Here is a 16,102-nt window from a genome sequence, read left to right on the forward strand (position 1 = left end):
CAGGCAGGAATCGGACCCAAGCCCCTGCCTACTTATGTCCCATGACAGAGAGGGCTGGGCAGCTAAGCTATGGGACAGCCTAGAGCTGAGGAAACCAGCTGAGGCTGTGGGCATGCCCCTGCACTAGGGTCTGCATTGCCTGGGTCCTTGGCTGGGGGCCCGGGAGGGTGAGGAGGAGGCTGGCCGCACACCGGGGCCTGGTGCAGGCTGCTGCTGTCTTGGAGAGGGAGCAAGTCTAACATCCTCCAGGGCCGCTATTTCCCATGCAGTGCGCACGCTCAATTTAAAAGGCCCCTGTGTTCCAGCAAGCGAGCAAGCGGGCTTTTGTTTCTAATGCATACTGTGAAAGGAAAGAAAATCACAGTTATCCACCTTCTCAGGGCCCGCGGCAGTCGAGTCTTTCTCTTTAACTAGCAGTCAGAGGAAAAGTTCACCTGTTCTCAGGGTGAGCACCAGCAGGCCGCTCGGCAGCACCAGGACTAGAGGACTATAGGGCCATGTGCTGCGGACACACTGGACCCCCAGGAGGGGCAGGCACCAGGCATGGGACATCTGGGCCCCTGGTGCCCAGACTTTTGGCTTTTGGGCACCCCAGAGGTTCAGTCTAGGTCTGTGTGGCAAGTGAGGGAGGCTCTAGACTGTCCCCATGGGCCTGAGAGCCACAATCCTCACAGGTTCTATTTGGCAACATATGACTAAGGACAAGGTAGGCAGTAGAAGGCAGGAAAAGAGGTGAAAGGGTAGCATTCTGAGGACAGGTGTGAGAGTCCCGGTGCATAACTCTGGGGGGAGGGTCCTTGGCTCGGAAGGGCCCTGCAGGCCACATGCAGGGTGTCACGGAACTCCTGCAGCTCTGGGCTCTCCCCACCATCTCTCTGCCTGCCCACTGGCCAGTCGGTTCCTAGAAGCTGAGGACATGGGTCCACAGGACAGGGTCTTGGCTGCCAAGGCATCCTGGGCCCTCAAGGAGGCGAGGGGGAGCCCAGGAGCAGGCCCCCAGCTCTGGAATCCTTCCCTCTCCAAGCAGCACCCCCCTGTAGAGGCTTGGGGTACATGCACTTGCCCAGGTCAAGGAGGGAAGGTGACACACACCAAATTCTATAACCAACAGACATGTGTTTGGCGGGCCCTCCATTCCCACAGCTGCCCACACCCAGCGTGCAGTCTCTCCCGCCTGCACCCATACGCGCTTCTTGGGCCAGCAGCAGGGAGCGGGCAGTGAGCCACCTCCTGCAGCAGAAGTCCGCGCTGTGCCCTCTGAGGCCCAATCCAGGACAGCAGGCGGCGGGGAGGTGAGCCTCGGCCTCATATGCCCCGTGCTGGGGCTGCCACTGTGCTGGGGGGGCACTCCTCCCCAGGCCGAGGCCCTGCCTGCGGCCACCACAGTCCTCCCTCTCTCCTTGGGCAGGCTCCTCCCTCCTCGGGCAGGTTAACAATTGCTGCTGTTTCTGAACTCGCCGTTCTCAGTAATCTGCAATTTGGTGGGGTTGGTGGGGGAGATGCCGTTACGGGCTTGCATGCTGTACCTCTCTTTCAGCTGTGTCAGGGCGCTCATGAGACGGGCGTTGGCAGCATCCAGCGAGGCAATGCGCTTCTCCTGTGGGCAAGGCAGGCATGAGTGGGGGCGGTGGGCTCCTGGGACAAAAGGGGACCCTCTCTGCAGGGAAGGAGACCCAGAGATGACCACAAGTGGATCACACAGGAAGGCTGAAAGGCTGAGGAGCGAGGACATCATGGAGAAAGAGCTCCACTATAGTTTGTCTCCACACCGAACTGGGACCAGGGCTCTACTTGTCACCGAAGAGGCAATTCTAGTACAATCTATCAGCATTCCTGACACCTAAGAGCAGGCACTTCACTCACATACATCCGGGTTGGGGGAGCACCAATCCCAACGACGCTGGGCAAGGCTGGACTCTATTCTTGGCCAAACTAGAGGAGAGGGCCGAAACACTGGCTGAAGATGCCTGAGGAGTGAAGTCCCTTCCTTGAGGCAGTTTAGAAGCCATAGCTCTGAGCTCACTGTCCCTCTGCCAAACTGCCGTCTCCTGCTACCAGCTTCTACTTTTTGGTCAATATGCTGGCAAAAGGCAGTGCTTACCAGGGGCCTTGTCATGGGAGAGCTCCCTTTCCTTTCGCATCCTGTCTTAGCAACCTTGTGCGGCACTGAGCCCCACCGTCTGACTTCTCAGACGCAGAGATCCCAGGCTCTTACTCCTCCTCAGCTTTTGTAGAGTGTTTGTTATCTGAGGTGGTGGTGAAGCCAAAGTTCCTCCCTCTCCCCATCCCAAATCTTCTAACACCTGCTGTCAACTAAAGGACCCAAACCCCCACCTGGGCATCAATGATCTTCTGTTTGGAGTCTACAGCTGCTTGCATCTCTGCGTGGTCTTTCTTTAGTTCTTCCTCTACTGACATCAACCTGCAATCAGATATAAAGAGTCAGGCTGGCAATTGAAGGAGATGGCACAAAGGATGGACTTGACCCTTGCAGGATCCCATCATATGTGCACAGAGAACACTATGGAGGACTCATTTTAGGCCACATTTCCCATACCTGTTAGAGGCCTTCTAGCTGCCAGCACCCCAACAAAAAACATGGGCTTGGTCTGCTCTCTCCTTGACCTCTATGTCCACTATTTCTCAGAGAGTCTATTTCCAAAACTTCTGACAGCTCAGATGTTCTGCCAGGAGCTGGGTTGGCGAGTGCTAGAGCCTCCCCAAACTCCATGAGCAGAGGAGGGTGGGTCACAGGGTCAGGTGGGAAAACAAAGGTCCTGAAAGGTTCTGGCACTTTCCTCCTCTCCTCTCTACCCATCTGTCCACCCATCCACCCACCCACTCCCTATCTGCTAAGGACATGGGGGACGCTGAGCTGCGAACTCAAGATGCTAAGAGGAGTGATGTGTAATCATTCCCTTTCACGGGTTCACACGCAGAAAGGTAACGATCTGCAGACAAGCTGAACTACGGAAAAAGCTGTGACTACGGAAATGTGTGACCAAAGGAAGAGACATCAGGAAGGAGCTTCCATTCCTGGAGGGTGAAGCAGGGGGCTCAAATATTTGAAATAGAAGTCTGAAAGACAACCAGGTGTCTGCAGACAGAGCCATGAGCAGAGATGATGACAGGAACACGACCTGCCAAGCCTCAGGAAGATAGATCTGGATCAATCACCAGCTCATTTCCTGCATTTCTTCTTACTTACCTCTGATCACTGCCAATCACTTCTACCTTCCAACTCTCTTTCAGCTTCTGAACTTTATGCTGCTCCCATGATTGCCTCATCTCTCAGGCCAAACCTCTGCAGATGCCCTATCTTGTCCACTCCTAGTGGCCCAGTAGAATTTGTAGTGCAATCCCAAAGGCTTGTGGTTTGAATCCACCAGCTGTTCCATGGGAAAAGGATGGGCAATATTCTTTCTTGTGATTCGCTGCCTCTGAAACGCATTGGAGGGCCAGCTATGGACGGGTTCTGACACCGTGGCACACAACCACCCTCTTCAAGATGGACCGACACACTGACTAACAATGAGCGTGAGCTTCTCAGAGCTCGTGGGAATGGTGCAGAATGGGACAGGGCCATCAGTATCAGATGTATTGGCCATAGCATGGCTATGAGTCACAGTTGACTCAATGGCATCTGAAAACAACACAGGGCTCTGGCCTTACCCCTCTATTCTTATCACTCTACACACTCTTCTCGGAAGAGCTCAGCTACTTCCAGGGCTTCAGGTTCATCTCTACCCCGATAGTTTCTCCAGCTCACCACAGACCCCAAATGACTGAGCAAATTCTTAGCCTACCATACAGTAGAAGTATGGAGAGGTTAAAAATGGGGAAACAGATACCACACAAGGCTGTCATGAGAAGCTGATCAGGAGGGCTATGGGGCCATGCTAAGATGGGTTCCTTGTTACAAGAAGATGAAACATAGAGAAAAGCCTGTAAGAAGTGGGAGAAGGAGTATCATCTGACCTCATCCAGAAGAGAAAGTACACTGGACAGCTGCTTCTGAATATGATGGAAGAATAAGGATTAGATTCACTCGTTAACTCCTATTTTTTAAAAAGCAAAATAACAAAACCACAAACCAAACAAACTACAAAGTCAGACAAAATGAATGAAATAAAGGCTCACACCAAACAGCAGGCAGAGTGTGGTGGTCCCTGAGGTTAAAAGGACAGGAGAGCCCGGAGTGCCCTACTCACAGCGTGGAGTTAGTGGGCTAAATAAGAGAGTGGGGACTTACACAGCCTAGTGGTCTCCCTCGTGAACTCCTAGTGAACTGAGGAGACACACTGAGCCCATGAGATCTGTGTGGTTACATTTACAGGCAGAGAGCCGGAGAGGGAGCTCCACAGAGAGAAATGACTTACTCTTCAAGGGGCTCGAGTCTTTGGCTGAATTCTAGCCTGCACAAGAGTTTGACGATATGACCAAAGCTGGGAAGAGCCATTGGAATGGAGAGCATGGAACAATCCCCAGGAATCGTTCACAGGCCTTCCAGCTAGAGGGGAAACACTTGCTAATACACACAGCACTGTACTGTGCGCTCAGGAAGAAACAGCTTCAATTGTTGGGCCAACTTAAGCCTAAACATAAAGGCTATGCAAGGAATCCTGGTGGCCGCCAGGAAACTCCTGAGCTCAGGTCTCTGCCATGATGCCTCTAGCTCCTGGACTTAACAGGTCAGGAGCATGGCCAGCAAGCTGGCACCATCCACGTCACTGCGCTCCTTCCTTCTCTCGGTTGTTGGCCCCTGCCTGGTTCCCGAGCAGCCTCCTTGAGAGGTGGAAGTTCTATGTTCAGGAACCACCAAACAGCAACCTAACTGGGTGAAAGTCAGACTGACCTTGAGCACTGCAGCCTTCCTGTGGGGCTCTCTAATCAAACAACATAATGAAGATGATTTAGAGAATAAAAGAAGAAACGGACTGGAGTAATCGACTTAAATATAGTCGGTTCCATACAGTGATTACAGCAGTTCCTCTGCACTCACTAATTTTTTGACTATAAATGAGAAAGAAAGGAGTCATATGTGAATACAGACTGTCATTTTTTGTTATATTGTTAAGTGGACAAATAAAAAATACCTCAGGAAAAAAACCCCCAAAACAGTCTCTAAGTGTGTGTATGTGGTGGGGAAGAAATTCTGGTTAGCTAACTATAGCTAGCCAAAATCTTGGTGGTTCATATCCACTAGCCAGTCCATGGGCAATAGAGAGTCTTTTCCTGCAAAGATTTACAGCCTTGGAAACACAAAGGAAGATAGAGGTTTTTAAAAGCTGCATAGGAATCAGGTTAGCAAAACTGAAAAGTAAGCCTCGATGGGATCAAATGGATTCCAAGTAACCTCAATGTATCCCTGAGCAAAGACCTAAAATATTTAAAGGAATGCATACCAACCCAAAGTACACACTGTGTGGCATACAAACGCACACTACCAAGTACATTAAAAAAAGGAGGAACGAGAGCTCACAACCAGGAGGAAAAGTCACTCATAAAAACAGACTCATAAATGTCAGAGGTGAAAGAATTAGCTCACAAAAACATTAAAACACTACTATAAATACACTCCCATATGTTCAAAAGAAATGATCAGACAAGCATAAGACAGAGCAATAAGAACTGTCTACAATGAACAGAGGGGAAAAAAACCCCAACAAACAACGAACGGAAAATAAAAACAAAAAACAGCATCAGTGAAATAGGGGATAGCAAAACCCATCGACATTTATGTGGGGCAGTGGTAGTCTGGTAAGTAAGCAGGTGCGCTGCCAACCCAAAGGCACGTGATCTGAACGCATCAACTGCTCCTTGGGAGAAGGATGGGCGGCAATCTCCTCCCATGTGGTTTACAGCCTTTGAAAACTCACTGGAGGGTGAGGTGAGTTATGTATGTGAAGAGTATCTCAAAACCAGAAGGCAGCAGGCAAAATGATAGCCATAGTAATGGCCAGAAAATTTCCACGTCTGTTAAATAATTCATATCCACAGACCCAAGAACAAACAGCACACAAGGTAAAACTTGGCAGAAAAGTCAATGATACAGAAAAGCTTAAAACAGCCAATGAAAGAAGAACAAGGTAAGAATAACAGATCCTGGTCATTAGAGCCCAAGGGCCCAACTGCATCCTCCCGTGCTTCATAAACAGCCATCCCACGAAAATGGTAACCGCAGAAAGAGCTGTTATGACAGAGACCACAAGATAAGACTCAAATATTTACCATCTGCTCCTTTAAGAGCTGGTCAAATCACTGCCCTAGAGCAACCAACAATAAAGGAGAGAAAAGGGAATTATTTAAAAACACTCAAAAAAGACAAGGAACAAAGAACAAGTGGTACAAATTGAAAATAAATCATAAAACAGCAGATTTAAATGAGGTTATATCAATAATTACATTAAATGTAAGCAGTTTAAACATTCCAATTGAAAGGCTGAACCACTCAGATAAAAAGCACAAGACCCAGTAGTAAGCTGTCTGTGAAAGCCAGCACAGCTGAGTGGAGTGTAAGGATAGAAAACACAGCACACCACGATAACACGAACCAAGAGCAAAGGTGGGGTGGCTGAAATGACATCAGACCAAGTCTATCTCAGAGCAAGAAATACCATCAGGGATAAAGAAGATCCTTTCCTAAAGGATGGAACACTCTTCAATGTGTACAAAACCTACAAACATTTTTTGTGTAAATGAAGCAAAACTCAGTAAAATGAAAAAGGGAACAGAACAATCTAGAATTATTAGAGATTTTAATACCTTTTCTCATTAAATGATAGAATGAGTTGACAGAAAAATCTGTAAGGATATAGAAAACAGCACTACCCACCAAATGGACCTAATTGTAGGGAGGAAATATAGATTGGTTAATAAAAACAAAGGTGTTAAGCCACTGATTTTTACCTCTCCAAGAAGAGATAAAATGAGGAGAGGAGGTGATTAGGCTGAAAAGCATTTTCATTCTTGGAACCACAAACATTATGTGAGCCAAAGACATAGCTAGAGGTCAAGTAAACAGTGGGTTTCTGGTCACTTCGATTATAGGCCCTCTGTTCACATTAACTACTTTACAATGAACAAAGCCACAGGTAAAGAGAACAAACAATAATTAGGAGCAGAGAAACAGGTTGTCAGAATGGAAAAATTTGGGAAGGAGTTATGCAGTGAACAAAGGATGAGGCTAAGACAGGGAACGAAGTTAGGCAGTGGACAAAGGATGAGGCTAAGACAGGGAACGGAACTTCTTGGCTATTACACATCTGTCAAATGCTAAATGTATCCTGATGATGAAGTCTTTGAGTTGTGCAAATAAACAAGCTGGTAAATCCACATTGTCTCTCTTCCCAGTACTATAGTTGCAGGAAGCAAACCCTAGAGTTGGAACCCTTTGGTGTGGCAGAGGACACTACAACACGGAAGCAACCCCTGCACCCTGGGGTAGTGGTTATCCACCTACCCACAGGGACAACACAGGACTTGACATAAGCCCCTACTATAGACATGAATTAGCACTAAAGCCAGCTGCGCTCTGCCACCTGGAAGTCTACCCTCTTCCCTGGAATAACTAATGTTCAACAAATTCAGCATGGGCATTCTCATCCAAAACGCTCCTATATCAGGGGTCCCCATCTGAGTAACTTGGCACAATGGCACAACCAGACAATTGCCTTGGTAGGAATCTGGGCACTGTGTTTCCTTCCTGTCTTTCACCCCTGTCTTTGTTCAATTCAGTTAGTGAATATAACTGACACTTCTTCCCACCTTTCTGGTGCTAAATCAAGTCCTCACTGTTGCTCCTAAAGCAGCATCCGAAGTCCTCTAGAAGGCTTAAAATGACTCTGTCCAGGGGCCACACAGCATTCCCTGAGCAGGCCTTGGAAGTTGGGTTCAGCCTCTCCTCTGCCATCTCTACCAAAGGACACTGCCCAATGTGGGGCACCCCATGTTCCCAGCTCCCTCTGTTCTGTAGCTGACAGCTAACCTGCTGCCTGGGACATGCCTCTCTGTCCACATCTGATGCCTCTTCAGTGGATCAGCCCCTCCTCTGGATGAAGGACCCTTCTAGGCTCCCTCAGAATCTGAATACTCCTTGAGGGGAGTGGACAGATCCGACCCATCTGTGCCTGGGGGACCAGGACTGGGCCCAGAACAACACAAGCCTTGCCCTCACCTGCTGATGATGCCTTTCATCTGGATGTCTTTGTCTTCCTGCTGCCGCCGTAGCCGCTCCTCACCCTCCTCCAGCCGCGCTTGGTATTCCAGCACCAGCTTTTGCGTCGTCTCCTCCTGGCACTTGAACAAGGTCTCATACTCCTCCAGCTTCTTGTTGGAGATTCGCAACTTGTCCTGCAGCACTGCCAAGTCCTGCCAGGAGGGTGGCATGCCATGGGCACAATACCCAGGACAAAGAGAGCAAGCACAGTTTCATTAGCCTGAGTCAGAACATGGAGTGGGTGGGAGTCCGACTTGGAATGTCCCATGAACTGCGATCCTGTCTGTCACATGGCAGTGAAGGAACACCCAGAGAGCTAGCCAGAGTGGGGCAGAGGTGACATTCACATCCCTGTAGTCATCTAGTGGTCTTTCTACCCCAAGCCCTTCCCCTCCAAGCCACTGCTTTATGGCTGTGAGGGGGGATAAAAATGGAATCCCAAATTTCAGGAGTAGCAGGTCCATAAGCTTTTCCTAAATAAATATATTAAGGACTTCAGGCAGGTTTCTGAAAGGAGACTGTACTGAGGCTGGAAGGTGGAGTGACCGAGTCACATGGAGAGTGACTGACCAGCAGAGTAAGATATCTCAGCCTTCCAGTCTCTCTGGGAGGGGCTGGCAAAGGGGAAGGAAAGAAGAGACGGTGAGGTTAAAACCAAGGTGGTGCAGGACTCTCTGGACCCAGCACAGGCCTCAGCTGTGGAGGATGAGCAGCAGGTGGGATGCTATGGGGATAGAGAAGCAAGGAGCAAGGTTAACACTGGAATCCGGAGGGGCCAGGGCTGGTGGGAGAATAAATACATGGGCTGAGGAAGACAGAGGAGGCAGTCCTTGTATCCCAGGAAAACAGATCCCAATGCATTCACCAGCAAGGGCCCAGAGTCAACAAATTCACAGAGAGCTGGTGGGAAGAAACCCTAGCCCCACTGCACATCGAACCCTGGATCAAAATTAACCTCAAAGAGAAGCTTGGCTTTAGAGAAATAGCACCAGCCCCATGCCAGGAATTCTGGTTGAGAATGGATCCTCCCTGACAAATGAAGACCAGCTCTTCAGAGAGTCCGGGGGTACATTGGCCTCCTGGATTTGATACAGACGTCAGCAGGCAGAGAAAGGTGAAAATTACATCTTCTGCCTGGTCTTTGAGGAGAAACCCTAGCTTCTAGCTTTGGTGGCTTAGTTATAAGGAATTGTGCTGCCAACACAAAGGTACTGGTTTGAACCTACCAGCTGCTCCACAGGAAAAAGAAGGACAATCTCCTGTAGTATTTATTGCTTCTAAAAACCTACTGGAGGGCCAGCAAGTGGTTGGTTCTGATTCAACAATACACAACAACAGCCTGACCTCTGAAATCAATTGACAATCCCTGTGTCACAGACGGGAATTCGAGGTTAAAAAGACAGAGCCTGGGCCTAGATTCTCGCAGGAAGCCTCAGGTGAGGCTGGCTTCCTACCCTCCCTGGTCACGTCTGCTCTTTAGAGTGCTATGCCATGTCTCCTGGTCCCCTGAAGGTAACCATGGTAAAAGCGTGTGGATGCAGCAGACCAAGGGGATGGAGCAGGGTTGCAGGATGCAGCATGGAGATGGTCCCTGCCTGGGCCAGGGGAGGGAGTCCTGCCATTCTGACATCCATGCGCTTGCTTGATGGTCATCACTCTGGGGTCTCAGCTTCCAGAGGCAGGTGAGAATCAGCTGGTGACTCGGGACAGCTAATAAAGCAAGGGGGGAAACTTCTGAAGAAGATCCTGGAAGCACTAATGGCCCCACCAAATACTTGATGTATGTGGTGGGGATGGAATTTGAAATTTTTTTGGAAAAAAATTCCCCCAAGAGGGATAAAAAAAAAAAAATCTCAGTGGCAATCTGAGCCCCATCCTTGGCCCTGGAAACTATGCTGTGTCTTTCCCAGGCCCCTAGTTGTGACCTGGAGTGGAAAAAGCCAGGCCTGGAACAGGCACAAACCCTCAGACAAGCAGAAGGGACTCAGCAGAAGAAGGCGTTGGGGGGAACTAGGCCCCCAAGCCGTCCTGAGCACCCTTTCCACTGCCTCTTCAATGCATGAGGATCCCCTCCAAGGATCTCCATGCACCAATGTGGCACCTAAGCCCTCTAACCCCAGGATTCTCAGAAGCTTGGCCAGAGGCCCCCAGGTCTGATCACCACGACTTAGAAATGTAGACTCGATACAAGTTCCCTGGGTGATCCTGATGTACAGCTTGACTAGGACACCTTAGATCTAGGCTAAAGTGCTCTTGCTGTTTCTCCGCCCCTTAGATTTCATTAATTCTGCTGTCTTCATGAGATATAGGGTTGAGAAGAGGTTAGGTAATCAGGGGAACAAGCAGCACCCCCTTTTGAAGGCACTTGGGAAGAGAACCCTGCCAGCTGCGTCAAGGAGGAAGCCCCACCCTGTCCCCAACTGCCAGGGTTCACCTTTACCTTTTCTGCTTGGCTGAGCTCCTCCTTACTCCTTAGCCTATCCCTGTGGGGGGGGTCTGGGCCCAGGCCCTCGTCTTCTAACAACTGCGCGTTCATGGTCAAGAGCCAAGCGGCCGTGCGGTCCAGGGCATTGGGGCTCACAGGTGAAGGGCCCTACAATGAAACACAGCTGTGAGGGGCTAGAGGTAGACAAGGAGGGGGGAAGGGGGAGGGACAGAGGCTCTGAGGCATGGTAAGAAGGAGGGCTTACTGACATAGCCCCAGGGGAGGATGCCTAGGACACCTGTGCCCCTGAGGCACCATGTAGGTGGGATGAAGATGTAGGGAGCACTAGGCTAGGTGTTCAGCCAACAGCACATCTATCTACCCATGTACAGGGTGCAGCCCTTTGGTGATGGGGTACACCTATCCTCCCCAACCAGCTGCTTCTAGAAGCCAGCTCAGCCTGCAAGTGCTCGGAAGCCTGACTGCTGTTCTGGGTAGGACTTCCACAGGCCTGGAACTGGTGATGGTGAGCTCACTCTTTCTCTCTGACCCCAGCCTGGGCTTAGGGGGACTGGAATCTTCTAAGGCCATGTCCTGGATTCCAGGATGGAGGCACAGGGCCAGCAGAGCAAGGGGGCAGAGGGATGGGGGTGTGTGTATGTGGCAGCCTGTGGATGGGGTTGAATGCAGCACCACTGAGCATGGGATGGGCGCAGGCGCAAGTGAAATGAAGAGGCAGGAGGAGCATGACGTGGTGTGGCAGCCCCGCCCTGCCCCTCTGCCCAGCGGCACTGACCTGTTTGTGCACCACGCGAGGCTTCAGCTCTGGGCTGTCACCCTTGGAGGAGGAGGACTGCTGTCGCAGGCGGGCTCCGGGCCCAGCCCAATCAGGTGAGGCTGATGCCAGGGTTCCACTTGAGGGTTGTGGGTACTGTAGGGTGCTCAGCAGGTTGGGTGGTGTCCGGCCACGGGGAGCAGGGGGTGGTGGAGGTGGTGGTGGAGGTGGCTGATCAATCCTCCGCTGGGGCCCGGCACTGTTCTGCCGAGGCACCGTAGGCTGCCCGCCCTTTTCAGTCAGTGACATCTGCCGCCGTGCCAGTTCCCCAGGCCGCCGCGCTAGCTCCTCGGCGGCAGCACTGAAACTGCCCAGCTTGGCAGCAGCTGCTAACTCCTCACTGTTGCTGTGCGAGCTCAGAGAGCTGTGGCCCTCAGAGCCCGAGTCGCCAAGGCCACGCGGCGACAGCGGCAAGCCAGCTGCCATCTGGTACACAGGGTTCTGGAAGGAGAGTGGTGCCAACAGCTGGGGCCGGCCGGGCGCACCCTCCGAGGTGCCTGGTGTGGTTGGTGTTTGGCCTGCCCGCTGCACTGTGGCCAGCCCTGTTAGGTTCACTGGCGCTGCCCGGGTGGGCCACCCTGCCACCAGCTGAGTTGTAGGCACCTGCCCATCACTGGTGAGTGTGTCGGGGCCAGCCGGGGAGCCTGCCTCCCCATCCAGGGTGCGGGCATCTTGCAGGTCCACCATTGACAAGCTCTTGCCACCATTGGCCATCTGCAGATCAGGCTCGTTGGCTTCTGAATAACTTGAGCTGCGAGCAGGCGAGGGCTGGACCCCGGAGGACCTTGTGACAAAAAACAAGTCCTTGTTTTCGGGGGTTGGAGATGGTAACCGGGTGAAATCTATCAGACTGCAGGGAGACAAGCACACACAGGGAAAGAAGGGGGAAAAGAAGAACTGTGAATGCAGCCAAGGCGGGTCCGAACCGAAAGCACCTGCCAACTTGCCAGGGCCTGGCAGGGGAAGGGAAATGGGAGAGGGAGGGGCTGGGGCAGCAAAAGTGGCAGTTCCAGGACCAGGTGGCAACTCCAGGTGTAAACTCCAACCACAGCCAAGGCAACTAAACCTTCCAGAAATAGGCCAACTGGTCAAACAGCCGCTCCTAGGAGGACCTCTGCTCTAAGGGCTCCAAGCTGCCTGCTGATGGGCCCTTTCTCTGCTCAGCTATGCTAGGTTCTGCAATGTTCTAGAAAACGCCCCATTAACTAAACTCAACCGCTCTCTGCTTTCTAAGGGTCCTGCACTGAGAACAATGACTTTAGTTACATGGCTCCTTTTCTCTCCAGCTTCTAAATCAGACTGTTAACCTGAGCGGGGGCCTGCGGAAGCCTCCCCCTGCCCAGCCTCCTGCTGCCACTCCCTGGTTTGACTGGCAGGCGGGGGCTGGTGTTCCTGCCAGAAACAGGGAATCCGAGGAGGAACCTTTCAGGGCATGGCTAAGGGGGAAGGGACTATTAACCTGCAGGAGAACACTCAAGTTCTTTCCTTTGGTCTTCCATACTCTGCTCTCCTCCAAGGGAGTTCTGGTGGCCTAGTAGTAAGGAGCTCCACTGCAATCCCAAAGGCATGTGGTTCAAATCCACCAGCTGTTCCATGGGAGAAGGATGAGCAATCTCCTCTCGTGAAATTTATTGCCTTTGAAAACCCACTGGAGGGTCAGCTATGAGTCAGCACTGACTCGAAGACATATAACAGCAAGTGGCCTCCTCACCACCCCAGTCTTCGAGCCTCAATTTGCCGTTCTATAGAAACAAGCTCCTTAAAAGCAGGCCCAGCTGGTGGGAACCAAATGGACTGTAGAGGGGTGCGTGGGGAGGGTTAGTGCAGTGTGAGCAGGACTCTGCATGGGCTGGAGGAAGCCCTGACAAGAGGTTTATTAGAGCCATCAGCCAGAGCTGGCTTTTCCTGGGATGAGAAGAACCAAGTTCCAACTGATGGGCCTTAGACAGAGCAGGCTGCAGCAGTACAGAACCACAGCATTTCTGGATCGGGTAGAACCAGACAAGGCTAGAGAAACCCTGAATATGCCACCCCTCAGAGGTCTCCTCATGGCCACACAAAGTGTCCCCACCTGAGTGCTGTCTTCTTGACCTGGCAGGTCGTAAGAATCCGTCCCCATTCCAAGCCTCAGAAGGACCTGGGTACTCCTGGGCCTTCCATCTTGGGTACCACATACTGTACCTCAACAATTTCCTCTCTCTACAACTCTGCAGCTGCCACCATCTCAGAATGAGCCCCAGCTTCTGCCTCTGCTGTCCCAGCCCCACCCTCACACAAGCTGGTCTACAAAGGGTCCCTGGGGTGGGGGCAGGGAAGGAAAGAGGGGAGCATAAATAGCTTAACATAAATAAACACCATCGTTTTTGTTTGTTTTTTTTTAAAAGGGGAAAAAATGTCCCTGTTTTGACTTAAACATGCCGAACTATTTTGCCTTCCTCCTCTGTGGTGTTTTGTTTCCACTGCCTACACTGCTGATGTGCTGGTCATAGGGTGGGGCCTGGCCTCTGGCAGCTATGTTCTCTGGGAATCCCAGCCTCAAAGCCTGGCAGAATCACCCAAGCGTCTGTTGAAAATACACAGTCCTGAGTTCTACTTTTGGAAATTCTCATTCAAGCCCAAGCTGGAGTAGAGAACAGGCTTTTTTTTTTCCATTTAAAAAAAATTTTTTAAATTATTTTTGTGTGTGTGTACCGTCAAATCGGATCTGACTCGTACAGGAGGAGACTGTCCCTCCTCCCCTGGCAGAGCATCTGGTGGATTTGAACCGTGCGCCTCTGGGATTGCAGTGCAGCTTCTTGCCACTAGGCCACCAGAGCTCCCCGAGAACAGGCATTTTTAAAAAGAGCCCTAGAGATTGGATAATGCTGCCAAGTTTGGGCCAAGTAACTGCTTTTCAACATATCACGTCATTATTCTCCAGGCCTCTGCTTGTGCTAGCTTCTCCATCTAGACCACTTTTTCCTGAAAGGCACAAAACTTAAGTGCTACCTCCTTCAGGAAGCTTTCCTTGATTCTCCCAAGCACATGCACAATGCATTTAAGTCTCCCCCAGGCTTGTTCACACACCTGACTAGGTGTCCTCCTCCCCAGCCTGAGCAGGCAGATGCGCTGTGTTTTATCTGCACGTGCACGCCCACCACGCCCCAGGATGCCCAGCAGTTCTTACCCTGAGAGATCGTTCTCAATCACCATCTTCTGCAACCCAGCTGAGATGCTGCTGCTGCCAGAGCCAGGCGTGGAGGCCAGGTCATTGGTCCCCATCAGCTGCCCGCTGGATGGGATACTCAGTGCTGTGTGGACATCCCTCAGGATCCGAGGTAGGGGCCCCAGTTTGGAGACAATGCTCTGTAAGGACACAACGGGAGGCTCGTGTGACCCAAGAGGGAGACAACAGCTGGAGAGCTTGTCAGAAATGCAGATACCTCACTCTACAAACCCAAGTGGAACCCAACGGGCCTGGGACATGAGGGAAGCCCAGGATCTACAACTACATTTTTACCAGCTTCCCAGTATTTCCACGGTGGAGTACACGGCCCACACGGAGAACCATCGGTACCTAGTGCAAGCCTCTCACCCTCGGCTGTTCTACCCCCGCATCCTCGCAGACAGAAAAGCCCACACGGAAGCTCAGGGTTTCCCACACCTGCACTACCTCATCCAGGAGGCTTCTGTGATAACCCTCCACCTCCTACTGCACAGAGGAGGCCCCAGCAGAGATGGTCCAGGCACAGAGGGGCACCCTAGCTACATGCTGGACAAAACTACAAATGCACAAAGGCAGAGCTGGCCTGCCTGGACTTCCCTTTCAGTTTAGATGATTCGTATTGAGGTTTCCAGGGTATGCGGCTAAGCCTGGGAAAGGGGTCTTTGCCTTTAAATGCTTGCAAGACTTATGTGTATATGTGTATATGTGTAATGTGTATATGTGTATATATACGCATATATATGTGTATATATATATGTATATATAAAAAGTTGTGAAAACTCCTGGGGAGGGTTGACCCACAGGAGCTAGTAGGTCAACCACTGTGGCATTGTTGGAAGTATGTCATTCACTTATAAGGCAGGAGTTCAACAAGCTGACTTGAGGGGCACACAGGAGTTTTCACAACTTTTTTTTTAAATATAAAGTCTTGCAAGCATTTAAGGGCAAAGACCCCTTTCCCAGGAGGGGCAAACAGCTTGATTTCAATTGCTTGCTGTTCCACTCGTACCTGAATGTGCACACTAACCTCCCTTCCCACCTGGATGTGTGTTGGCACTAGCATCACTGCCTCCTCATAGGGACCAGTAAGTGTAGGGGTTACAGTACTGCAGGGACTCAGGTGTGAAGTGGGAGGGGCCAGGTTTCACTGCCACTTGTCTTCGCAGTCAAGCACCAGGAACGTAAGTGAGCAAAAGGCATTCTATTTGATTATAACTCAATCAAACCTTTTTTTTTTTGTTAGAAGCTAGGACTGACCTAAGGGTCCACCAGGCACCAACAACAGAACAGTCTGCAGCAGCTAAAAGGCCACAGCAGTGATGGAGTGGAATGGACATGGAAGACTGTCCCCAGCCAATCAACTGAGAAACATAGACTGCAATGGACACAGTTCTCACTTTTAAACAAACAAGAGAAAGA

General features: G+C 51.1%; 1 protein-coding gene across 1 annotated transcript in view; it reads right to left on the bottom strand.

Moving 5' to 3' along the window:
• Positions 1-1,429: 1,429 nt before the first annotated feature.
• Positions 1,430-16,102, bottom strand: part of DAB2IP (DAB2 interacting protein) — a 146,370-nt gene continuing 131,697 nt past the window's right edge. Inside the window, exons 11-17 of the mRNA XM_006890746.1 lie at positions 15,053-15,166; positions 14,645-14,823; positions 11,440-12,328; positions 10,659-10,811; positions 8,177-8,370; positions 2,335-2,422; positions 1,430-1,597 (exon numbers count right to left, since the gene is read on the bottom strand). Of these exons, the coding sequence (XP_006890808.1) occupies positions 1,430-1,597; positions 2,335-2,422; positions 8,177-8,370; positions 10,659-10,811; positions 11,440-12,328; positions 14,645-14,823; positions 15,053-15,166 (1,785 nt within the window). The remainder of the gene's footprint in view (positions 1,598-2,334; positions 2,423-8,176; positions 8,371-10,658; positions 10,812-11,439; positions 12,329-14,644; positions 14,824-15,052; positions 15,167-16,102) is intronic.

Source organism: Elephantulus edwardii, unplaced genomic scaffold (genome assembly GCF_000299155.1).
Source record: "Elephantulus edwardii isolate Elephantulus edwardi_28Jun2011 unplaced genomic scaffold, EleEdw1.0 scaffold00092, whole genome shotgun sequence".
NCBI lineage: Eukaryota > Metazoa > Chordata > Mammalia > Macroscelidea > Macroscelididae > Elephantulus > Elephantulus edwardii.